General features: G+C 42.0%; 1 protein-coding gene across 1 annotated transcript; it reads right to left on the minus strand.

Moving 5' to 3' along the window:
- LOC125386913 lies at window positions 1-26,772 on the minus strand. Its single transcript, XM_048414127.1, has 4 exons — window positions 26,139-26,772; window positions 22,818-24,611; window positions 22,042-22,703; window positions 1-177 (listed from the first exon to the last, which is right to left on the minus strand). The coding sequence occupies exons 1-4, from the start codon at window positions 26,770-26,772 to the stop codon at window positions 1-3; spliced, it is 3,267 nt and encodes a 1,088-aa protein (XP_048270084.1).
- Window positions 26,773-27,049: the final 277 nt, after the last annotated feature.

Consider the following 27,049-nt stretch of genomic DNA (forward strand, 5'->3'; position numbering starts at 1 on the left):
CTATTTTTTACTTAGCAAGTTTGTGAGTAGTTGTAACATGACTGTTGTTTGTTGTACTTGTTGCCTAAGTGTTGCATTTAATTCACTTACCATTTTTCCTAACATCTCTGTACTTTTAATGGATTGTTTGAGCATTTCTTTGATTTCTGTAGCGTCTTCGATGTTGTTGTTTTGATTCTGGTTATTTGTGAGTGTTGGTTGGCTAATATTTTGGGTTACTTGCGCGTAGCTTCGGTTCCCATGGGGGTTAATGCTTCTGATTATGGCGTTAGGTTCGTATTGTGCTGTCAATGTAGTGTCGTTATCCGTTATACTTTGTCGTGGTTGGTGGCTGTTGAATGATTTATTGCAAAGTGGTGGAAACAGTTTACGTTGTAATTGTTTTCTGACTTCACATCCTTTATAACTGACTGGGTGGTTTCCGTTACAGTTATAGCATTTAACTTCTTCTATTTTTCCAGAATATGGGCAGTGTATTGTTAAGTGGTCTTTTGCGCACTTGACGCAAGCTGGGCTTCTGTTGCAATAATTTTTAGTGTGTCCGTATTGTTGACACCGCATGCATTGAGGTATATCTTTTTTGTGTCGTGGCGGTTCCACTGTTACTATTGTGTTTAGTATTTGTTTGATATCATATATTTCCTTGTTGTTGTTTCTGGGTTCCAGTTCTATTAAGAATAGTGGTAATGGTTGCTTCGTGTCGAATCTTGTTATATTGTTTATTGTTCTTGTTTGATGACCAATTTTTGCCAACTCATCGCTTAGTTTATGTATGTTCGTTTTAGGATGCAATCCTCTTATGACGATTTTATAGCTCCTTTCAGTTTTTAGCTGATACGTGTGGTAAATAGCATTTTTTTCTTTTAATGCTTTTATAACTTTCCTAAATGTTTCTGGGGTGTTTGTTTGAATTTTTACTTGTTCCAGTTTTGTTTGCTTTATTGTGTATTTGTTTTTCTCGTCTAAATTATTTAGTAGATCGATGAGCGGGTCTATTATTTGGACCTCAACAAAGATTGGTGGTGGTTTTGTAATATGATTTGTTTGAATTGTGGTTTTATTTGTGGGGTCAGCGTCTGTTTCTTCTGTTAGTGAGCTGAAGGAGTTGCTTAATAGTAATTCTTGCAGCCATTGCTGCTTTTCTGTAACTGGGTTTCCTACGGCACTTATGCCTGGAGTTGTTTTGCGTTTTTTGCTAGCCTTCGCTAGCTTCCAGCTTTCGTCCTGATAGTATCTTTCATAACCTGGATTGCTCTCTTCCTGTCCCCGCTGCTCTTTTGTTTCTTCTGTATCCATGTTAATTTGTTTGTTTTTTATATAATATGTTTCTCGCTTTGTTGCTATGTTTATTATTGGTATCTGCATTGCTATTTTATTTCCTCCTCACTATCACTTTGCAGCACTATTACTTTGAAGTACTTTTTCCCTATTCACTTATACCTGGAGAGCACGACCGTCGAAACACGTCCGTCCTCCTCGGCTGTCCGAGCAGAAGTGGGCCGAAGAGTGTGAATCGGGAAGTCGAAAGCCGCCTATGAGAATAAAACGTACGACAGCATTGTAATCATTTCGTTGCTTCGAATACTATTTATTAAATCAAAACATCATTACTTATCCTTTCCTCTAAAGACCCATTTAGATATTACATTTATATTATTATAGATATTATATATATCTGTAGTGGCAGATATATATAAACGTAAGCCAGACCAGATTTATCGACCATTTTAGAAAAATTGCATCGCATCGGCTTTGATGGATTAAATGCGGCACACAAAAATTCTATAAAGCAGAACGTTACAATTTTTTGCGATCTGGGTCGGTGCTCGAGCGACTGATCCTATAATATTCTTCAAAGGAACGCCGCTTCTCTCGCAGCGATTATCAGCCTGATTGAATGTAACATGATAGCTTGGAGCGTACAATCCGTATGTCCAAGCGATGCTGTTAAAAATTCGCCTGTTCCCCTGTATGTATAACGCATGGACGCACACGTTCGTTGTTAACGACTTATTTAAATTTCACCGAACAGCAGCGGCGACAGTCGCTTACGCAATGCGAATGAAGAATTAATTGCAGAATTCTGCGAATTTGCGACGCTTTGTAGCTTGCCCCGAAAGCTATTTGCACAAAGCTGCGAGCTTGTCTATCATGTTTGACGTTTGCAAGAAACGACGAGGCCTTAATTTGACTTCTGAAATACAATCGTGCTTGATTCCTCGCGAAGAAATAAGCGGAATACGCTCCGTGAAATATTCATTAGATGGGATTGTTTGAAGAAATTTTAGTATTGTTATCGGTGAATACATTTGTATAACAATAGGATTAAGGTTTGATAAGATTTGAAAAATGTCGTGCATGACAAATTTCTATTCCTTTCAAATGCACCTAACGTTAGTTCCGGTTAAAAGAAAGCCTTGACATTTTTCTGCTGTCTCGTTGCAAACAACTCGATATTTGTAATTTCTATAATAAAAAAAGATCGAATGTAAAAAAAAAGCGAGTTGATATTAGCGAAGATTAGAACGAATATGGATTAGCGCGATATAGAGAGAAGATAGTTTATCGGTAAATCAAGTGGCGATAGACTCTGAGAGTTTGGTGGCTCAGGTGGCGCATTATCGCGTCGATGCCTTTCAAGATGTCGGTAAACGAGGCAAGACATCGGCTTTCAATAGAAGGTAGCTCGTAAGACGCGTGCAAACTACGAAGAATTTTTTTTTTATTTATTAGAATATTTACAATCAATTCTCGTTGAGAATTTTCAGTAACTTCATTTGGCGTGATACAATGGCATGGCTTATAATAGTTTTTATATTGTTGGTTCTAGTAGAATCTAAGGATTTAATCTAGAGGGTATTTTCTTTTTAGTCTGCGGATCTGGTCTGTCGTGTCTAGTAGTTGGGTGACTAATGGGTTGTGATGGTTGTTGACTCTTGTGTTATATCTGCTTCTGGACTTGTATATTTCATCTTTGACTGTAGGTATCTTGAGGTCACGGTGGATTGTTTCGTTGGTAACATACCAGGGTGCATTTAATAGGGATCTTAGCGTTTTCGATTGGAAGCGTTGGAGTATTTCAATGTTGGAATTACTTGCTGTTCCCCATAGTTGGATTCCGAACTACGAAGAATGAGGTTGGAAGAAAGAGAGCGGTGTTGGAAGTCTGAGCGAAAACGAGCGGCTGGGACGTGTAAACATCGAATTGTATCGGAGAATTTCAATCCGAGCAGCCGGGGTGAAGGCAATGTTTGCCGATGTCTCGAGCACAACCGCGCATCGATCTGGTTTATCGCGTATTCGATATGACGCCATTGAATCGAATTCGATTATAAGCAGGTCGTGCCGATGGAAGAAAGCTCTGTGTAAACAACGATTTAATTCGATTCTGTAATTTTCGCGATTGGGATCGCCGGATTAATTGGGATCCTATGGCCGCGCATCCGCGCTTAATCGGAATCGTGTCGCGTGACAGTCGTCCGGATTGGTGGACGCCACCGATAGATCGAACTTTTCTGGCTGATACCTCGTCAAATTTTTTCGCGTAATATTACCAAAGGAAATAAGAATCTGTGGCGGCACTCGACCTCAGAAATTTCCAACGGTTTCGCGATACAAAGCGCTTTATCTTAAAAGCGCTATGCCGACAAGCCTTAGGTGTCATCGATATCCCTGCGGCTCCTTCGCCGAATTTTCGGGAGATCGCACACGTGACAGTCGTCACGGACTTCTAACAAACGCACGCGATATCGATAGCCAACAAAGAAAAGAATCGGCGTGGCTTTTGAATCGAAGAGATTCAGTCTGCCCCGAGCTGCGAAGTGCGAAGGATTACGCGAAACGAGCGCTCGACTTCCTATAACCTGCGTCAAGCATTGATCGTTACCAAGCGTTGCTAATTGTTAATTGTTAATTGTTGCTAATTGTTGTTTGTTGCTAGTTGTTATTGGACGTCAGTTGGTACTAAGTTAATAAACGTTTTTGTTGAAACACCCGAGCATTCCTTCTACACCTATCACGACATACCACCTCAAATCTTTTTTTCGTTTCCGACGTCCGGTGGACCTCCGCTTTTAGCTTTTAGGAAAACTGAATTTGATTCGATCATCACGTTGGATAAAAGAAATCCATCACGGGTCTTGCTCGTTTTTCGCGTATAGAAAATCGGTTTCCAAACGCAATCAACGGCGTTGAACGCACCCGGACCGGACCAAAAAGTCCCTGGAGAAAAACCGCACGCATGCCACAATGAAACTGTTGTTTAAAATTAACGAGCCAATGCGTGCTACTCGCGCAGATGGCTGCTAAACAATTATTAGCTCATTATCTCGCAAACATTAATTGGCCCAATTATACTATAAATTTCTGCCTGTGTAATTACGTGGCCAGCTTCCAACGAACGAGGAAGACGCAAGAAGATCCATATTGGCCGCAATTTTAAAAACACTTCGTTTATTAGGACGATAAGAAAACAAATAATTCACTGTATGAATGCCTTAAACGGGAGCACCAAATAATTGGTTCGACGGGGAAAACTGTGAAACATTAACGTAACATTGCACACAAAAAGAATATCCCACGTACGTCACTGCTAGCAATAAAACGCACGAACTACTGTATATGGATGCAACTAGAATAATCATCCAGGAATGGAATCTCATTTTTCCGAGTTACGCGGTCACTGGTCCTGCAAGATGCGTAATTACCTTGTGTAATAAGAGATAACAGAAGAGCAGCAGCCTTGCTTTATCTCATATTTGTTGCTTACGCCATATTTTATTGCTTTAAACTTTAAATCTTATGGCATTTGATACGAACATAACAAAACTGTTTCTATTATCTTTTTCACAAGCAGTAAGAATTCAAAGCGTCACATGCAGAGATCTTTGATCCTGTGTATAATTATTAACGTGTATTTTACAGAAATATCTGCCCTGGGAGTTATGGTGTTTTACAAACACATGTAAAAGGAGAAGAGAAGCGTTTACGAATATTCTATCACCAGCCTATTAAACTAAAACCATCCTGTGTGTACACAAACGATCTTCATTTTCTAGTTAGCTATAAGCCCTCTAAGGATCAGAAGCGTCCTTTTGATGCATGTCGTTCGACAACCTTAATTTCCACGTTGTCAGAAAGTTTCGCGTCACAGCCCATTTTCCCCATACTCCGTCTGAACTCGGGTCACAGCCAGTCACTGCTTTAACACTAGGTTTACGGTACCCGTCAATTTGACGGATATCGAACTTTGAACTGAAATATCTCAAAAATCATAGCACCAATTTTAACCATTTTGCATCGTAAATTAATCATTTCATCTAAAGAATTTATACACAAAATTATTTTTTCCTAGACTTTCTAATTTTTGAAATCTGTATGTAGTATACCTATCTCTACTTGAGATATTGTTTTTGAGATATTTCATTTCGAAGTTCAAAATCCGACAAATTGGCGGGTCGTGTTAATGTTATTGTTATTTTTTTAGTGATAATTTTAAAAAAAGACGTTTTATTTATTAATAATTTATTTAAATGTGAAGCCTAATATTGTTCCTTTCAGACTTAATTTGAATAAATCGATTTTTTAATGAAAAATGCGTATTTTCGTTTACCCGTCAATTTGACGGGTCCCGTAGAGATAGGTATATACGAAACGCCCGTAAACCTAGTGTTAACCGATATTTAAGCGAATTTCCAATAGAGTATAACGTAGAATCGGGTAAAAAGAAATGGAAGAAATAATAGACGAGGGACGATCTGCAGGATTCAGAGTAGCTGCAGGTTGGTTCGAAGGCTGCACGCCACTCCTGCTCGGGCAGCCGAGGAGGACGGACGTGTTTCGACGGTCGTGCTCTCCAGGTATAAGTAAATAGGGAAAAAGTGCTTCAAAGTAATAGTGCTGCAAAGTGATAGTGAGGAGGAAATAAAATAGCAATGCAGATACCAACTATAAACATAGAAACAAAGGGAGAGACATATTATATAAAAAACAAACAAATTAACATGGAGACAGAAGAAACAAAAGAGCAGCGGGGACAGGAAGAGAGCAATTCAGATTATGAAAGATACTATCAGGACGAAAGCTGGAAGTTAGCGAAGGCTAGCAAAAAACGCAAAACAACTCCAGACATAAGTGCCATAGGAAACCCAGCTACAGAAAAGCAGCAATGGCTGCAAGAATTACTATTAAGCAACTCCTTCAGCTCACTAACAGAAGAAACAGACGCTGACCCCATAAATAAAACCACAATCCAAACAAATCATATTACAAAACCACCACCAATTTCTGTTGAGACCCAAATAATAGACCCGCTCATCGATCTACTAAATAATCTAGACGAGAAAAACAACTACACAATAAAGCAAACAAAACTGGAACAAGTAAAAATTCAAACAAACACCCCAGAAACATTTAGGAAAGTTATAAAAGCATTAAAAGAAAAAAATGCTATCTACCACACGTATCAGCTTAAAACTGAAAGGAGCTATAAAATTGTCATAAGAGGATTGCATCCTAGAACCAACATACATAAACTAAGCGATGAGTTAGCAAAAATTGGTCATCAAACAAGAACAATAAACAATATAACAAGATTCGACACGAAGCAACCATTACCACTATTCTTAATAGAACTGGAACCCAGAAACAACAACAAGGAAATATATGATATCAAACAAATACTAAACACAATAGTAACAGTGGAACCACCACGACACAAAAAAGATATACCTCAATGCATGCGGTGTCAACAATACGGACACACTAAAAATTATTGCAACAGAAGCCCAGCTTGCGTCAAATACGAAAAAAACCACTTAACTATACACTGCCCATATTCTAGAAAAATAGAAGAAGTTAAATGCTATAACTGTAACGGAAACCACCCAGCCAGCTATAAAGGATGTGAAGTAAGAAAACAAGTAAAACGTAAACTGTTCCCGCCCCTACGAAGCAGGACAATCACTAACACACAAGCCCAACAGGACAGCACATAATCTGAAATAATACCAAATACAGAGCAAGCAACAAACACCAAACTCATCAGCACCAACACCATTGGTGGTCTAAGCTACGCTCAAGTAACCAGCCAATCGACACATACACACAACCAATACCACAGCAATAGTAACAATGACACTGCAGAAATCAAAAAACTGCTCAAACAATCCATAAAGAACACCGAAATGCTAACCAGAATGATAAGCGAACAAAACGCAGTACTCAGACAGCAAACCCAACAAATCACAGTCATGCTACAACTAATTACAAACGTGCTAAGCAAAAAATAAAAAACGGACACTCTAAAAATAGCAGCCTGGAACTCAAACGGCCTACAACAACGGGCCCTCGAAATTAAAACATTCATATACTGTAACAATATAGACATACTACCTGTCTCAGAAACACACTTCACTACAAAAAGCTACATGAAAATACCATACTAGACCATATATGATACCAAACACCCCTCAGGAAAAGCTCACGGAGGGACAGCAGTGATAGTCAGAAACGATATCAAACATTATCTACACAGCTAAGTTAACAAAGAATATTTACAAGCAACCACTGTTACAGTTCAAACTAGCAGCAACTACTTCCAGTTGTCAGCAGTATATGTGCCTCCGCGTCACAAAATATCATCACAAATGTGGGAAGAAAGGAAAACTATGATGGGTGTGCCTAAGGGCACGAAATCATCGGATTCGTGGAGAAAAGTCTTCGTTCGGAAAGTGAGAGAAATTGGCGTTACTGTTAATTGGTCAATTTCCATGTGAGTGGTTAGGGAAGGGTGCTAGCCGCCCTTAAGAGAGAGTTCGAGAAGAGGAAGCGTCGTTCGTGAGAAAAATAGATTTCTTCTATTTTCTCGTAGTTGGAACGAGGACTGTTTGTCGGTTTGCAGGACTTCAGTTAAACAAATCTTAAGATTTATAGCGGGTCCTCGGGCCAGTTAAACATATATTGTGAAGATGCGTTGACATCTGGCAATCATGCTGACTAAATTAAATCGAATAAAGAAAAGCGCCTTACGCGGTTGCGTCTGAAATCCGCAGTCTGAGTTTTAAATCCGAATTCGATGGGTAACATTGATCGCCTGTCTACACCACTCACATAGTGATATACGCGTCCAGCGCTTGTGTTGATACACATAGTGTATTTTCGAGCTATCGCGGGGAGACGCGGTCGTTAGAATACGCGTCAACGGGAGTCGTAAATTCCCGTTACGATTAGGATAATCGACACCACGAATAGTTCGATCCCCTGATTTCGGTTAGGATAATAGGGGTGATTCAGGTTAGTATAACACTGTGGTTCACAGAGTTAAAGTATATATATTTCCAACACTTTATACAATCACACAAAGTAGTAACGCTGTTGGTTAAGATACAGATAATGAAGAGAAGGATTATTCTTAGATGAGAGAGTGATAAGAGCTGTCGGACTTGTGGGCACCGCGAGAGATGATGGAAAAATTAGAGATGTAGGAACGGTGAGAGTTGTCGGAAATGCAGGAACTCTAGGCACCGTGAGAGCCGAAGCAATACTCTGAAGTTTTATTCTAATGTGAATACAGAGGAAAGCTCGGTATGGGTGTGCCCTTTGAAAGAAGAACGCGGATTCGTTGGTTGCATTTTTAGTTAGGAAAGTGAGGGCAATAATCCGCGATGTCGATTGGTTGGGACCAATGTTAGGAAGGAAGAGAGGAGGAAGAAACCTCCTACCAACTTGGATCTCAGGCGACATTGTTTATAGGGAAACTCAGTTTTTCCGTTAGGTAACTCTCCGCTTTTTTCGTTAGACTACTACCCGCTTTCTCCGTAATTTTTAAGAGTACGTAATAAACCCAAGGACCTTTCTAAAAACCGGCGGAAAATACTTCTAGAATTAGAAAGTCTTTTCGGGCAACAGATTGACTTAAACCATGTGTGCGAACAATGCGGCTAGGATTTCTATTTATTCGTTTATAAGCCTGTGCATTTGCTCTATCGTGGAGTGTTTGTTTCTGAAACCAAATTGGTAATCCGGTATTAGTTTTTTTGTCTCTATTATTGGTTTTATGCGGTCGTATATTATCTTTTCCAGTATTTTGGAAAATACTGGGAGCAGTGATATTGGTCTGTAAGATGCAGTTTGGTGCGGGTCTTTGCCTGGTTTATGTAACATTTTGATCTGTGCTAATTTCCATGGTTTGGGGAAGTACTGAATTCTTAGAATTGCATTGAATATTATTGTCATTAGTCTTATTGCTTTTGGCGGAAGGTTTTTCAAGATTTTACCATTGATTAGGTCGATTCCTGGCGCTTTGTTGTTTTTTGTTTTATCAATTATGTTTCTAATTTCTTGTGCCGATGTTTTAGGTATGGTGTATTCCTTGTCGGCTGTGGTAGTAGTGGTTTGTGGATCCTCCTCCGTATGACTTTTGAGGTTGCTGTTGATGGTAATGTGTGGTGTGAATGTGTTGCAGAGGTGTTTGGAGAATTCTTCAGCTTGTTCTTCGTTGCTTCTTGCCCATGTGTTATCTGCTTTTCTGATTGCCGGGACGGGTATTATTGGCTTCCTTATTTTTTTCGTGGCTTTCCATAGTGAATAGTTGGTGTTCTCGTGTGTGGAGTGTGTCCCTATGAATTTTGCGAATTCGTTATCGTTGTGCTCCTTTATTTTGTTTTTTATTTCCTTTGCAAGTTTGTTTAAGTGTTTTTTGTTTTCTCGGGTTCTGCATTTTTGCCATTTTGCTTTTGCTTTTCTTTTTTCTTTGATTTTGTCGAGTATTTCTTGCGGGATTGTTATTGTTTGTCTGCTGATTGGTTCGGGAGTAGTGGTTGTCCTTGCTGCTTCCTGAATAGTTGCTGTCAATGTTGCTACTGCCTGTTCTATGTGTTCAGTAGTTTTTAACGGGATGTTGCAGTTTATTTTGCTTTCTATTATTTCTTTGAAAGTTTGCCATTTGGTGGTTTTATTGCATAGTGTTTCTGGTTTGCCATAGTGAATTGGTTTGTTTCTGTATTCAATTATTATGGGTGTATGATCGGAGCTGAGCTCGAGGTTGGGTGTTACTTTTAGTTTATTTGTGTTTAGTCCCCTTGTAACTGCAAAATCCAGAAGATCTGGTTTTTTGTTCAGGTCAGTCGGCCAATATGTCGGTGTTCCTGTGGATAATATATTGAGGTTATTATTTCTAATGTATTTTTCCAGTGTTCTACCTCTAGGTGTAATGTTTCTTGACCCCCAAAGCGTGTGCTTTGAATTGTAGTCTCCCGCTGCGATGTACTTGTCCCCTAGGTCCTGGAAGTATTCTTCCCACATTTGTGTTGTTATTTTGTGTCGCGGAGGCACATATACTGCTGACAACTGGAAGTAGTTGCTGCTAGTTTGAACTGTAACAGTGGTTGCTTGTAAATATTCTTTGTTAACTTGGCTGTGTAGATAATGTTTGATATCGTTTCTGACTATCACTGCTGTCCCTCCGTGAGCTTTTCCTGAGGGGTGTTTGGTATCATATATGGTGTAGTATGGTATTTTCAAATAGCTTTTTGTAGTGAAGTGTGTTTCTGAGACAAGTGGTATGTCTATATTATTATTGTATATGAATGTTTTAGTTTCGAGGGCCCGTTGTTGTAGGCCGTTTGAGTTCCAGGCTGCTATTTTTAGAGTGTCCGTTTTTTATTTTTTGCTTAGCATGTTTGTAATTAGTTGTAGCATGACTGTGATTTGTTGGGTTTGCTGTCTGAGTACTGCGTTTTGTTCGCTTATCATTCTGGTTAGCATTTCAGTGTTCTTTATGGATTGCTTGAGCAGTTTTTTGATTTCTGCAGTGTCATTGTTACTATTGCTGTGGTATTGGTTGTGTGTATGTGTCGATTGGCTGGTTACTTGAGCGTAGCTTAGACCACCAATGGTGTTGGTGCTGATGGGTTTGGTGTTTGTTGCTTGCTCTGTATTTGGTATTATTTCAGATTATGTGCTGTCCTGTTGGGCTTGTGTGTTAGTGATTGTCCTGCTTCGTAGGGGCGGGAACAGTTTACGTTGTAATTGTTTTCTTACTTCACATCCTTTATAGCTGGCTGGGTGGTTTCCGTTACAGTTGAAGCATTTAACTTTTTCTATTTTTCCAGAATATGGGCAGTGTACAGTTAAGTGATTTTTTGCGCACTTGACGCAAGCTGGGCTTCTGTTGCAATAGTTTTTAGTGTGTCCGTATTGTTGACACCGCATGCATTGAGGTATATTTTTTTTGTGTCGTGGTGGTTCGACTGTTACTATTGGGTTTAGTATTTGTTTGATATCATATATTTCCTTGTAATTGTTTCTGGGTTCAAGTTCTATTAAGAATAGTGGTAGTGGTTGCTTTGTGTCGAATCTTGTTATATTGTTTATTGTTCTTGTTTGATGTCCAATTTTAGCTAACTCATCGCTTAGTTTATGTATGTTGGTTTTAGGATGCAATCCTCTTATGACAATTTTATAGCTCCTTTCAGTTTTAAGCTGATACGTGTGGTAGATAGCATTTTTTTCTTTTAATGCTTTTATAACTTTCTTAAATGCTTCTGGTGTGTTTGTTTGTATTTTTACTTGTTCCAACTTTGTTTGCTTTATTGTGTAGTTGTTTTTCTCATCTAGATTATTTAGTAGATCGATGAGCGGGTCTATTATTTGGGCCTCAATAAAGATTGGTGGTGGTTTTGTAATATGATTTGTTTGGATAGTGGTTTTGTTTACGGGGTCAGCGTCTATTTCTTCCGTTAGTGAGTTGAAGGAGTTACTTAATGGTAATTCTTGCAGCCATCGCTGCTTTTCTGTAACTGGGTTTCCTATGGCACTTATGTCTGTGGTTGTTTTGCGTATTTTGCTAGCCTTCGCTGGCTTCCAGCTTTCGTCCTGGTAGTATCTTTCATGATCTGAATTGCTATCTTCCTGTCCCAGATGCTCTTTTGTTTCTTCTGTCTCAATGTTAATTTGTTTGGTTTTTATATAATATGTTTCACCTTTTGTTGCTATGTTTATAGTTGGTATCTGCATTGCTATTTTATTTCCTCCTCACTATCACTTTGCAGCACTATTACTTTGAAGCACTTTTTCACTATTCACTTATACCTGGAGAGCACGACCGTCTAAACACGTCCGTCCTCCTCGGCTGTCCGAGCAGGAGTGATTGACAGTAATGCTGCTATTTTTCGACAAACCAGTTTTAAGTGTTGCGTCGGGTGCTTAGATACTACGTGACCTTGTAATGATTTCGATAAACAACTGCATAATGTGTACCTTTTTTAGCGTTTATTCACAAAACATTTTTAATATAATAATAACTATATAATAATATAATATAATAATAATAATAACATAATCGTGTGATATTAACTGAATGCAGCAGGTCAATAAAATATTAGTATCTCCTTTCATACCACAAAAAAAATTTTTTTTTTTTTCGTGGAGGAAATCTTCATAGACACCTTACTACTCTTGTGAGGTGGGTGGGCAGAATGTAGTGCCGGATTCTTACCGGCTAAAACCTCCACGGGTGGGGGATCAGTAGACCAGTGCGCGAGTTTCCTCGGGCCCCTTGGTGCATAACATCATCAAGCACACTTTACTAAGGTGAACTCCCAGAAGATACACCTACAACAATACTGCAAGAGCGGGGCTGCTCACTTGCCTGTTGCACATTTTTCTTTTCAGAAAAATTGTATAATGGGGTTTTTTCATCATTCATGTCCTTTCTGAGATACCGAGGATTCGAACTCGCCACACACCACGCGTCGCTTTCAGTTCTGGCCTTTTTTTTTTTTTTTTTTAACTTTGTTTATTAATTCCAGGATTTTTACATATTTGTTTTTACATGGTTTTTTTCCAGAATGAATGCTGAATTCTAATTGTAGGGTGGTACAGGCAAAAGTACCGATACGCGGCGGTACGACGTAGCCATGAATTATTACATTTTTTTTTTTTTTTTTTTACGCCTATTATAGTTAGTTAAATTTAAGCCGCTGTTGCGCTGAGCTTATGTGCGATGTTTTAATTTATGTCCTGAAAGCCTGGACGCAAGACAGTTCTGGGCTTTAACGAGCGTTTTTTTTTTTTTATCTTTGTTTATTAATTCCAGGTTTTTTACATATTTTTTTACATCATTTTTTTTCCAGAATAAACGCTGAATTCTAATTGTAGGGTGGTACAGGCAAGAGTACCGATACGCGACGGTACGACGTAGCCATGCATTATTACATTCTTTTCTCTCTTTTTTTTTTTGAGATTATTAATGTTAAATAAAATAAAATTAAGCCGCTGCTGCGCTGTGCTTATGTACGATATTTTAATTTATGTCCTGAAAGCCTGGACGCAAAAACAGGACAGTTCGCTAGCCTATTAGGGAGGGGCTGGGAGGGAATGGACTGGGAGGGTTGGGGAGGGGGGGGAGGGGTGTTCTGTGGGATTAGTATAATATTTGTTTATCTATTTACGTATTTACATATTTACATATTTACACTTTTATTCGGTGAGCGTTGCCGTTCTGTGGCTCTTTATCTTGTTTTTTGTTGTGGATTCCGTATCCACCAATATTTTTTTGTGTTTTTTCTGTGTTTGTCTTCTGTATCCTTTTGGGGGAGGGCCATGTTGTATCTCCACCTAGTGTCTGCCGTGCGGCCATCTAGGTTTTCCTCGTATTGAATAGATTTCATTCCTATTTTCCTTTGCATATGATAAATTATGGGTATGTTGTTTTGGTCTTGGAGATAGTTTCTTTCGTCTAGGTATAGAAAGGCTTCGGGGGGATGTAGCCTGTTAACAGAGTATTTTTGAAGTATGCGTCGTTTGGGTATAAGCAGCCGAAGATTAGGCTGTTTTCTTTGATCTTCGCGGCTTGCGAGAAGTGATTTCTCGTTAGTTTTAGGATGTGACAGTCGATGCGGTGGATGTTGGCTAAGTCGTATATTTTTTTGTTTTTTACGTATTTTCTGTATCCGCTGTGTTCTGATCTGTAAATGCTCAGGCAAGCTCTGATGCATTTTCTTTCAAATATGCGAATTTTTTCCATTATTGACGCTGGTATGTTGTACCATATTGGGCAGCCGTAGGTTATAATGGGTCTTATTAGCGATTGGTAGCACATGATTTTTACTTTGCTATCGAGAAGTCTGGAATAAAACAGCCTTTTTGTATTCCAAAAAGCTTTGCTGGCTTTGGAGAGTTGGATTTCGATGTGTTGCTTATAATTTAGTTTTTCATCTATGTTTATTCCTAGGTATCTACGCAATTTTTGTGTGGTATGAGGTTCTCTTCGTTTGCTTTTTCTTTTAGGCGGAATTTCCTGACTTGTTCCCTTTCTGCTGGGCCGATTTTGCTTGTCATGGGTCTGAATAGTATGGTTTCGCATTTGCTTGCGTTAATTTTTAGTTTCCATGTATGATAGTAATCGCTGATTTTGTTAAAGAGTTCTTGCAGTTCTGTTCTTATCGTTTTGGTTTTGCGGCCTGTTACGTAGATGATTAGGTCATCCGCGAAGGCTATGGAGCGTTTGTGTGTGGATGTGTTGAGGTTAAAGAGGTTTAGTAAGTCGTTATTGTTGATGCTGAAGAGTAGCGGGGAATTTACTGTTCCTTGTTGCAGGCCGTTCTCTATGGAGAATACTTTGCTTGAAGTGTGCGAGCCGTCGGTCATTCTGAAAGTTTTGTTTGTTATCATGTCCCATACTATTTTGATTAGGTATTCGGGGAAGTTCTTTTTAATCATTTTATAAATGAGCCCTGGGACCCAGACTGTGTCTACTCGTTGATTTGCGTTAAGTGCCCAGCAGATATCCGACGTAACTTTGTTTATTGCGTGGATTGTGGAGTGTTTGTGGCGGAAGCCGAATTGGTTTTCCGGGATTATCTTATTTTTTGAGCAGAAGGCTGCTAGGGGGTTGTTTATGATCATTCCGTATACTTTGCTTATGTTGGGGAGGAGGCTTATGGGTCGTAGGTTTGCAGGTGATGAGCCGTCTTTATTTTTTTTTGTAATGGCTATGAGTTTGGCTTTTTTCCATTTTTTGGGGAAGTACATGTTGTTTAGTGCGTTATTAAACAGTACTGCGTAGTACCATTTTATTTTGTTTGGTAGGCGTTTGAGCGAGATGTTTGGGATGCCATCGAAGCCGGCGGATTTTTTGTTGTTTAGCGTGGAGAAGATTGTACTTAGTTGATTGAAGTTTGTAAAGTAGTTTATTTCTGGGTCGGGCTGTTTGGGGTCGTCCGATGTGTTTTCGTTTGAGAATGTGCAGACTGTTTTGTTTAGCGCTATGTCTTGTTTTATTTTATTTTTTAGTATGTTTGTTTCGGCGATGATAATTCTGTTTAATTGTTCTCGGCCCATCATCTTGCCGCGCTCACTGTTAGGGCCTACGCCTGTTTATCCCTTAGGGCCGAGAGGTCCGACCTGCTCGGAGGATTACGGTCAACTGAGGCTTTAACGAGCGTAGCTGGCTACACCGCCGAGGTTCTAGCTGATTGGGAAGTACTTGATTCTTAATGTGGCAATGTATATCATAGGAAGTATTCTAATTAACCTCTTGATGTATACATTATTATACATTGTATGTTATAATTATAATTAACTATATATATAATTAATCGCTAATATACAAAATGCGATAAACAAAATAGAAAAGTTGTTAATTCTATTTATTTGAAGTTTTATTGTATTCTATTTACTGTGTCTATGTGTGCACTGCTTTATAATATAAATTAATATGTTTATCTTTATTGATTTTTCTCTTATGCTTTGAAAAAAGATTAGATATAGTCTTTGAAAAATTTGCTATATCTTTTCTTTTCATATCGTTTCTTGGTTTCTTGTGAACATTCTTTTAATCACAGTAGTAAGGGGACTTATACATTTTCCACTTTCTTCTTTTTATAATAAATTTGTCTACATTGAAACAAAAAAGATATTATTTATAGCTAAATCTTTTGCTTCTAGAAAACATTTTAATGAATATGATCTTTAATTAAATTTTCAATTAAATAGGAAATGAAAAGCTGATCGATATTTACAACTTCATATTATACTAATCATTTATTTTATTATTTGAATTTCGCATTTTATCAATTGAGCAAAGCATTTTTTAATTTCTCTCATTTTTACGTTCATGGACTTGGTGCTCTGCTGTTTTCTTAAAAAGTTTCTCGATAACTTCGGCTGTAGTTTCTTTCAACATTGCTACTTTAAAAACATTATATAAGATATGAATAAGACAAAATTGATAAATGATCCAAACTAATTATTAAAGTAATGTAATTATCGTGGAAAACTCTCGAGGAAATTCTAATGAGCCATATGCTCTTGACCCTTTAGGTCATTGAGCTATTAACACGTTGAATGCAACGAGGGTCACCGGTGACCGGCGCATCAAGATTAGTAGAAACACATAATTTGAACAAATGTAAATAGTTATCAATTTTTTATTATTACTATCGTTATTACAATAATGTGATGAAATTAATGCAGTATACAACATTTACAAATAGTTTTATTTATACATGAAATATACATATATTATATGCACCCCTCCGCCGCAGTGGCTGTTGAACGTGGGAAAACCCGCTTTTTCCGTGTTTTACTTTAATGAACAATGACCCTAAGGAACGTTTCGTCTTGAAAGATGTCTGATAGCAATTAAGGGCCTTGACAGTAAAGTAAAATATGCTAAATATTGTGACTGTTCTTTAGGATTGTCGCGGGTCCGAATAAGTATGATCAAGGGATGAATGATGGTTTATGGCAGAACCCCAGACGTAATAACATAACATTTCAATAAAAACTCCATCGTGGCGCCACGGCCAAAGCTTGTAAAACTGGCGTGGAATTCGACGTGTTAGGAAAGGTGTACGTGACTGTCTTGAGTCAACATTTGTAACAGTAAAAAGTGTTTCTTTGGAACACACACTTACATCACTAGAGCAACCTAGAAGAAAAATTTGATGACTGGAACACGACCCGACACCACCACACCAGTGAAATTGACTGGTTTTACAATTTTATTCTGAAATTCCCTATTCATGCTATATCTTTTTTTCTGCAATGATATAATGACTTTCGTAACGATAACTAAAAGAATAATATAATTAATTTTATTTCGTTTTTTATGTGTTCAAACTGAAAATAATTTTGTATGAAGGCTATATATATGTCGGAGATGAAAGAACACCGGAACCCCTCCCTGGATTCGCGGGAATACCGTAACGTTGTAACTTAGATTAAACAAATGCCGCTCCGACTATTCGAGATTTATGATCATGAGCTTGGGCTCGAGGCGACAATCAGTCGCCGAACGTAGCCGCGGTCAAAGGGATGAACGTTTTATCTAACAAAGGCACAGAGTAACTCTATACCTCTCCTTAAAAGAAATAGCCGTAGCGACACGTGGCAGTAAATACTTCAATAGTTTCTATCCCGCGGCCCGCCACACGCAGATTTTGTTCTCCGGGTAAGATGATCGCCGGGTGTCGGCATGTCTTTGTAGTGTATGTTTAGCTAACGTGAGGACCCGCTATAAGATCTTAAGATTTAGTCAAGCGAAGTCCTTCAAATAGACTTTGTTGCAACTACGGGAAGATAAGAGAAACCTATCTTCCGCGAACGATGCCCCCCGTCAACAACCTCCCCTCAAGGGCGGCCAGCATCTCTTTCAAAACGCCGATATGGAGATCGACCAATTAGCAACAGCGCTAATTTCCCTCACCTTTGGAACGAAAGCATTCGTTGACGAATCCGAGGATCTCATGCCCTTAGACACACCCATTATAGTTTTCCTCGACGGCATCATCGAGACGGAGATTCATTCTTTCGTACGATCTCATCGACGAATGACAGTACCACCTTACAACCAGTGAATACCTCACATCTAGTTAACAAAGAGTTAGACTTGAACTGTGCGAGAACATACGTTTATCATCCCGTGACCGCGGATTCGTTTCGAACCTAAGGTCATTATCACTAGTGCTACGAGTGCCTAATCTTGTTGATAAGCCTGTGCTAGTAAACTCTTTATTGTATCACGGCAATGGCTAATTGTAATGAGAACTCATCAAACGCCCCTCTCCATAATCCTGACCCTAATCCGACATCAGAAGTGGGATACAAGGACTTGTTAACATCGATGAAACAGCAAATGGATTTCATGCGTGACGTATTTCATACGCTAACAAAGAAAAAGAGTGTAGAACTTGACAAATTTTCGCTACCGTTTTTTAACCCTGAACTGGCGGGCGCTGACCCAATGAGGTGGTGCGAAACAGTCAGTAAGCTTATGGGCAACGAGCCCCCACAAGACCGTGAGTTATATTTCGTCCTAAATCGTGCGCTGGGGGGTACTGCATCACAGTGGCTTACGCAAGTCCCGGTTTGCGGCCTTACTTGGGAACGATTCAAGGAGTATTTCCTTTCGCACTATGACGGCAAAGAGACGGCAACCTCAGCGCTGATAAGGATGTTCGAGGAACCACCAGAGGAGAACGAACCCACGGTAACTTTCGGCAATCGACTTCGCTCTCTCCTGGCTGCGAGATGGAGTGGTCTATCCAACGCCGAATTAATTAACGCTGTCGTCCTTCTTCGATTGACTTCATATGATCGGCGTGTCGAACGGATCGCACTCACGCAAGACGTCCGGACACAGGACCAATTTCTTCGGGAACTGAGAGCTCTCCCTCATCCGACGAAGAGGCCGTTACCCTTGGCAGATGATCCGCCGACAGAACCTGAAGCTAAACGGAGCAGGACATCAAACTCCCGGACAAAGTGTTATTACTGTGGAATCATCGGGCATAAGGCGACGGAGTGCCGCAAGAAGATGCGGACCGAAAAGCAGAAGGAGACAAGGCGCCGGGAAGGGAGCCGACCAGCCACATCGTCCAAGGTGTTTTGCTTCAGGTGCCGTGCGGAAGGTCATATCGCACCTGATTGTCCGTTGCGGGAGGATAAGAAAAGCAGTCACAACAAGGAACGGCGAGTCGACTCCTGCGTGCTGGAGGCTCCAACCGGTAAATTAAGTCACCAGGGTGAGTCGTTCCCATTTTGCTTCGATTCTGGAGCCGAATGCTCATTAATTAAGGAATCCGCTGCCTCGAAATTTTCTGGCAAAAGAACCACCGATGTAGTAGTAATGCGAGGGATAGGAAATACGTGTGTTAAGAGTACGTCTCAGATTTTGTCCACTGTGTGTATCAACGGTTTTACGTTGGAGATAACTTTTCACGTTCTCCCTGATAAATACTTGAAATACGATATCATGATCGGTCGCGAAATTTTAAGTCAGGGCTTCGACGTGCATATCACGCGCACTAGTCTTGATATTTGCAAAACGAAGGTAGTCAATGTCTGTGATAGGACCGTCGAAAAAGAGATCGATCTTAATGAAGTAGACACTGAGGTAAATGGTAGTGATAAGGGCCGATTGATTTCTATTCTAGAAAAGTTTAAAAACTCATTCATCACGGGTTTTCCGCGTACACGCGTAAACACAGGCCAACTAGAAATAAGGCTAATCGACCCCAACGTCACCGTCCAAAGAAGCCCTTACAGACTTAGCGAGGAAGAGCGTAGGACGGTACGAGAAAGAATCGGTGAACTAATTAAAGCTAACATCATAAGACCCAGTAATTCGCCATTTGCGAGCCCGATGTTGCTCGTGAAGAAGAAAGACGGCTCAGATAGACTGTGCGTGGACTTCCGAGCGCTAAATAAGAATACGGTCGCGGATCGGTATCCTCTACCCCTTATCGCAGATCAAATCGCGAGATTGCAGAACGCGAAATACTTCATTAGCCTGGATATGGCCAGCGGGTTTCATCAGATTCCCATACATCCCAATTCAACGGAGTATACCGCGTTCGTTACACCCGACGGGCAGTACGAGTACGTAACGATGCCGTTTGGATTGAAAAATGCCCCGTCCGTTTTTCAGAGGGCCATTTTCAATGCCCTGGGCGACCTTGCGTATTCCTACGTCGTTGTCTATTTGGATGACGTCCTAATTATTGCCGACTCAATAGATCAAGCCTTAGAGAGGTTGGACATCGTGTTAAGTACCCTTGTAAACGCCGGGTTTTCGTTTAACTTTTCTAAGTGCTCTTTCCTGAAGACGTCGATACTTTATTTGGGGTACGTAATTCATAACGGGGAAGTTCGCCCCAACCCGGGTAAAATACACGCCTTGAGTTCCTTACCTGCGCCAACGACGGTCACTCAGCTCAGACAGTTTATCGGGTTAGCTTCCTACTTCCGTAAGTTCGTCCCCAAGTTCTCACAGACGATGAAACCCCTGTATGCGCTCACCTCAGGTAGCAAAAACATAACATGGTCAGATAGGCACGAGAAAATCAGACAACAGATAGTTTCCGTTCTGACAGACGCGCCGGTACTGATGATATTCGACCCTAATTACCCCATCGAGCTACATACTGACGCTAGTTCGGAGGGTTACGGGGCGATCTTGATGCATAAAGTCGAAGGTAAGAATAGAGTGATCGAGTACTACAGTAAAAGAACTACCCCTACGGAATCTAGATATCATTCCTACGAGCTAGAGACGTTGGCAGTCGTAAACGCCGTCAAGCATTTCCGTCACTATCTACATGGACGGGAATTTCTTGTTGTTACCGACTGCAACTCGTTGAAAGCATCAAGTAGTAAGGCACATTTGAATGACAGGGTCCACAGGTGGTGGGCCTACTTACAGACTTTCACCTTCGACATTATGTATCGGGAGGGCAAGAGGATGGCCCACGTTGACTTCTTTTCACGAAACCCCGTAGATTCGGATCACCGTAAGATTGATAAAATCGTGGAGAAAGAGATCAATTTGGCCGAAATATCGGAAGATTGGCTACTAGCCGAACAACGTCGTGACCCCCAAATTTCGGGAATTGTCGAAAAGTTGCAAAATGATGAGCTCGCGGAAGACATTGCGAACACTTACGAATTACGGTCCGGTACACTTTACCGTAAAATCCAAAGAAGAGGCAGGACTCTCAGTTTACCTATTGTTCCAAGAGGGTTTAGATGGTCCGTTATTAACCATGTGCATCAGTCAATTATGCACTTAGGTTGGGATAAGACGCTTGAGAAACTGTACGAGTATTACTGGTTCGAAGGTGTAAAACTTCGAGCTATCGCGGGGAGACGCGGTCGTTAGAATACGCGTCAACGAGAGTCGTAAATTCCCGTTACGATTAGAATAATCGACACCACGAATAGTTCGATCCCCGTATTTCGGTTAGGATAATCGGGGTGGTTGATGCGGTATAACACTGAGAGTCACAGAATTATAATAATGTATATTTCCAACACTTAGTCTACACGATTGAAAAGATATCAACAATTAACAACCTTATCGCACGCAGATAATATAAATGTATACAATATAGAGCAAGGCTCTTACAATTGAGCTTAGTCTCTTGGTGGACGTAGCACGATATGATACTTAATAGAATAAGCGAATGTTTGGCTCAATGTGTAATGTTCGACGCGTCACAAGGAACTGATCGATTTTGGATGATTTCTTTGTCTCATCTTTAAGACGACCCCCACTATACTTAGGTCACGCCACCGTTCGCGCCTATGCTCACGTATGTCTATTCTTGCGTGGAAAACGTAACGGACCAAATTCGACGTTTCGAGAACTCGCTGCTTGGCAACAGCTATGCGCTCGTCGATACATTGTATATGATCCGGCGGTCAGATAAGACGATCTGACTGAGACAGTGTAGGGCCGCGAGTGACGGTTAGAAAATACAGCCTGTGTTAAGCCTCGTGGCGTAACATCCTCCCCCCGTTGAGAGGGTACCGATCAAATGATATGGTGTGGAGTCCGTTGCGTCGCTGGCGAATCTCCTTGGCTCCGTGTGGGTGGTCGGACTCGTCTGGATCTGGGTGAATGGGTAAGGGGACCAGTCTTTTGACGCCACGATCCAGGGTAGTTGTTGCCGTCTGCACGGTGGCGGTCCGTATGATTCCGTCGACTCCTGGATGGACCTTGATCACGCGGCCCAAAGGCCATTGCATGGATGGTACGTTATCCTCCCTGAGGACTACGACGGTGCCTACTCGGATGTCGTGACTGCCCTTGCTCCATTTATTTCGGATGTTCAGCTCGTTCAGGTATTCTCGATGCCAACGGCGCCAGAAATGTTGTTTGATCCTTTGAATATGTTGCCAGCTGGAGAGACGATTGGATGGAGTGTCCCGGAAATCTCGTTCTCGAAAGCTTGTTAGTGCATCTCCGATGAGGAAGTGACCGGGAGTAAGGACAAGAAGATCGTTTGGGTCAGATGATATTGGAGTCAGAGGACGGGAGTTGAGGATAGACTCGATTTCAATGATCAGTGTGTTCAAATTTTCGTATGTTAAGAGCTCGTTACCTGCGACACGTCTGAGATGTCGTTTGAAGGACTTCACCGCAGCCTCCCACAGCCCGCCGAAGTGAGGTGAGTTGGGAGGAATGAAGTGCCATTCGATTCGTCGATCGGCTAAGAAGGACTGAATCTTTACCTTATGATCGTCGGACTGCAGGAGGTTTCGGAGCTCTCGTAATTCATTGTTGGCGCCAACGAAGTTGGTGCCGTTGTCAGAATAAATTGTTACACAGAATCCTCGGCGAGCGATGAATCTTCGCAGAGCAGCAATGAAGGCCTCGCTAGTGAGATCGGTGACCAGCTCGAGGTGGACTGCTTTAACTGCAAGGCATACGAAGATTGCTACATATACCTTGATTTTTCGTCGGTTGCGATCCTTTCGTTCCTTGATGTAGAACGGTCCGCAATAATCGATTCCGACGTTCGTAAATGGACGAGATTCCGTTATCCGTGCAGCTGGAAGGTCGCCCATTACGTACTCTACTGGAGGTGGATTGGCTCGGCAGCAACGTACGCACTTCTTCAGCGTGCTCCAAACTTGACTACGGCCGTCGATAGGCCAGTAAGATCTCCTTAAGGCATATAAGGTAGCTTGAGTTCCGGAGTGGAGATTTAGGAGGTGTTCATGCTCGATTATGAGTGCTGTAACTGAGGATTTGGGTAGAATGATTGGGTGTTTCTGAGTGAAGGGCATTGGTGAATGACTGAGTCGGCCTCCGACTCGCAATATCTCGTCCTTGTCCAGAAATGGATTGAGTCGTTGCAGCTTCCCCTTCACTGCAGAATTTCGATCTGTGCGGAGAGTACGTATTTCATCTGGAAAATAACAGAGTTGTAACAATTTGACCAATTTGTTATGCGCATTGGTTAAATCATGTGTGGTTAGAGGTCCCCCCCGATCCTGTTTTTGCCTCCATCGGAGGCAACGAGCGGCAATTCTTATCAGCTTGGGCCAAGAAGAATATCTCTCCAGTAGACTGTGGTCAGGCGGAGTCACGGACAGACATGTTGCCTTCTTTTGCTCTGGTATTTCAACTAATGGTACTGGGTTCCACGACGGCCAGTATTTTTCAGGTTGTTGGAGCCATTCTGGTCCATGTTGCCAAATGGTAGATCGCAGGAAGTCTTGGGGTGATTGGCCTCGAGATATGAGATCTGCAGGGTTATCGGTAGTGGGAATGTGGCGCCAATCTGAGGTGTGAGTCTTTTGTTGAATCTCTGTCACACGATTGGCGACGAAGGTTTTCAGCGTATGGGGTGATGTATTAATCCAGTGTAAAACGATTGTAGAATCAGTCCAGTAAACGGTCCGAGAAATGTTGCTTGGTAACGCTTGAAGGACTGTAGTGGCCAATGATGCGAGAAGAAGTGCTCCACTCAGTTCCAGCCTTGGAATGGTTTGTGATTTGAGTGCAGCCACCTTTGACCTTGCGGTGAGGAGTCGTGTCCAAACATGACCATCCGGAGCGATGGTGCGAAGGTAGACGCATGCCCCATACGCCCTTTCGCTGGCGTCGCAGAATCCGTGTAATTCAATTTCCGCTGCAGTCTTGATTATAGTTTTACGTGGAAACTTCACGTTATTTAGCAAAGGTAGCTGTGAATAATATTTGCTCCATTCTGTGTGTACGTCAGCCGGAAGAGATTCGTCCCAGTCAAGTTTTAAAGTCCAAAGTCGTTGGAGCAACATCTTAGCGCGAACGATCACTGGTGCCAGTAATCCAAGAGGGTCGTAGATCTTGGCAATTTCGGAGCTGATTGTTCTCTTCGTAATTCGAGAGGCGGTAGGATTGATTTTGACGGAATATAGGATCGAATCGTCAAAGGAATTCCAAACAACACCCAGAGTTTTGAAAGTTTGCGATTCGCCTAGTAGCAGCTTATCGTTTATGTCCTGCTCGGAAAGTCCTCGTAGCAGTTCCCGGTCGTTCGCTGCCCATTTTCGGATGTTTAAGCCGGCTAATTTAAGCAATTCTATGAGCTCCGTTCTCAGTGATTGTGCCTCGTTCTTTGTTTCGGCTCCTGTGAGAACATCGTCGACGTAGAAGTCTCGCTGTAAGACCATCGCTGCTCGTGGGTATCGATGTCCCTCGTCGTCTGCCAATTGTTTGAGGCACCGAATGGCTAGATAGGGGGCCGCTGACAGCCCGAATGTCACTGTGTTAAGTTGATAGATGTCCACTTCTCCGTCCGAGTTGCGCCACAAGATTTGTTGGAATTTCCGATCCTCTGGACGCACAAGAAATTGTCGATACATCTTTTCGACATCGCCTGTAATGACATACTGATGAAAACGAAATCTTAAAAGGATAAGAAATATGTCGTCTTGTAGTTTCGGTCCCGTATGAAGTACGTCGTTTAATGAAACTCCGGTGGTGGTTGGTGCAGATCTGTCAAACACAACTCGGAGTTTTGTAGTCCGGCTGGATTCTTTGATCACGCCGTGATGTGGCAGAAAATATCCGTCGTCCGTGCAGTGGTCCGTGGTGATCTTCGTCATATGTCCTAATTCCAAGTATTCTTGTATTACGGCGTGATAGTCGGCTTCGAATTGTTTGTCTCGTTGGAATCGACGGCAGAGGGAAGTGAGTCGCTTCATTGCCATGGCTTTCGAAGATCCAAGCGGAGGAGTTGTTTCGTTGAATGGGAGAGCGACAACGTATCGCCCTTCGTTGTTGCGTTGAACGTGATTTCGAAAGTGCTCCTCGCACTGTCGTTCCGATTCCGAAATTCTTGCGGTGGGCGGTCCCTCGTCGATTTCCCAAAAACGGGCGAGGTCCGCCTGTAAAGCCGTCGTGGAGGTGTGAAATGCGTATGCTAATGATTGTGAGGTTGGGCTCCCCCCGATGACCCATCCGAATCTCGTCTTTTGCAGACGCAAGTCGGGCCCGTTTGCTTGACTGATATCAAGTTGGCCGACACAGAGTGATGCTAGTGTTGGTCCGGCGCTCAACAATATTTCGATCGGAGCAGGTCTATGGAATCTTGGATCGGCTAATTGGAGATTCCTAGGTATCTGTATCGTTGAGCGATCTACGGGTTGGTTTGGGACCCAAGACGCGATAGTCGGTATGATCAGAAACGTCAAGTTGCGTTCGTATGTGCCGTCAATAGAGGTGATCGTGGCCGTGATGTAGCGTTTCGAGGTCGTCGATAACGTGTTGAGTGCTCCGATTGGGACCGAACATTTCTGTTGATTGAGTTTTAATGAGTTAGCGAGCCTTTTGGTGATAAAGTTCATGCTAGAGCCGGTATCTAGCAGAGCTCTACAACGAACTGGTTGAATTTCATTATTCAAGATGTTGACCTGCGCTGTGACTAACAAGTTGTGTTGCAATTGTTCAAAAGGGAGCGGGGTCGATGAGTCCGTTTTCTGTGGTTCGGTCCCTAACAGGCTCGTCTGATGACGTCATTGTTTTCCGTGTCGTTTAGGGCTGGACGATATGGTCGATCCCGATGCCGACGATCGCGGTAACCGAGATTCGCGTTTCGGGGATGTTCGCGGAGACGTTCGGGGAGACTCTTGGCGAGAATCTCGACGAGACGCTCGGGGAGACGTTCGGGGAGACGCTCGGGGAGACTCTCGGCGAGAATCTCGGCGAGAATACTGGCGAGACGCTCGGGGAGACGAAGATGAGCGTCTCGAACGATGTGACGAACGCGGGGACGGTGAACTGGGCGAAGATCGACCGCTGGATGATCGGTCGCTCGACGATCGGCCGCTCGATGTTCGGTCGACACGTGTTCGTGTTTTGCTATGCCCCTGGTCTTGATGCAGATACGTGTGATGTCGCTGTCTACAGATGCGACATGATCCCGCGGAGCATTGAGTGAGAGCGTGTCCCTTGCCTAAACAATTGGTACAGAGCGACGCCCTTTTGGCGATTTCCAGGCGTTCTTTGGGCGTCTTCGTTTTGAAGACATGGCAATTCCATAATTCGTGTTGTCCGTGGCAGTTCGGACACAACAACGTATTATGTGTAGTTATGAATGTATAGCTTCGCGGCGCGTCCTGTCGCCGACGGTCGTGTTGATCGGACGCCCCTTTTTTGACGGTTAATGATGAACACGCTCTGTCGCTATTCGTCCGTGTTTTTAGAAAATCTACTAAATGCGTATATGGCGGCAATTTCTTGTCCGGTAGGGTATGTTGCCATTCGCGAACAACGGCTGAGGGTAACTTCGACGTGACAAGCTTTATGAGAATGGCGTTTGACGTGACTGGGTCCCCGAGTCTTTCTAACGCTTGGAGATGTACTTTGACTGTCTCGATAAGATCGTCTATAGCTTCGGGTGTTTCTTTAGTTATTTTGGGATAGTCGAAAAGCAAATCCCAGTGACGCATGCAGATCTGACGGTGACAGTCGAATTTTTCCCTAAGAGCGTCCATGGCGATTGCGTAATTTGCGTCGGTGATGGGTAATGACTGTATGCTTCGCGCGGCCCAGCCAGTCAGGGCTGTTCGGAGATGATGAAATTTCTGAACCGGTGCTAAATTTTCATTTCTATCTATCGCTGATGAGAAGGCATCGTGAAACGACTGCCAATCTTCGAGGGCGCCATCAAATGTAGGTATGCGAACCTCCGGTAGTTTGAGCGACGCGGACTCGCGGCCGACGGCTGATTCGCCGCTTGTCGACTGTGACGGCGTACTTCGTCGTGTATTG

Source organism: Bombus terrestris, chromosome 18 (genome assembly GCF_910591885.1).
Source record: "Bombus terrestris chromosome 18, iyBomTerr1.2, whole genome shotgun sequence".
NCBI lineage: Eukaryota > Metazoa > Arthropoda > Insecta > Hymenoptera > Apidae > Bombus > Bombus terrestris.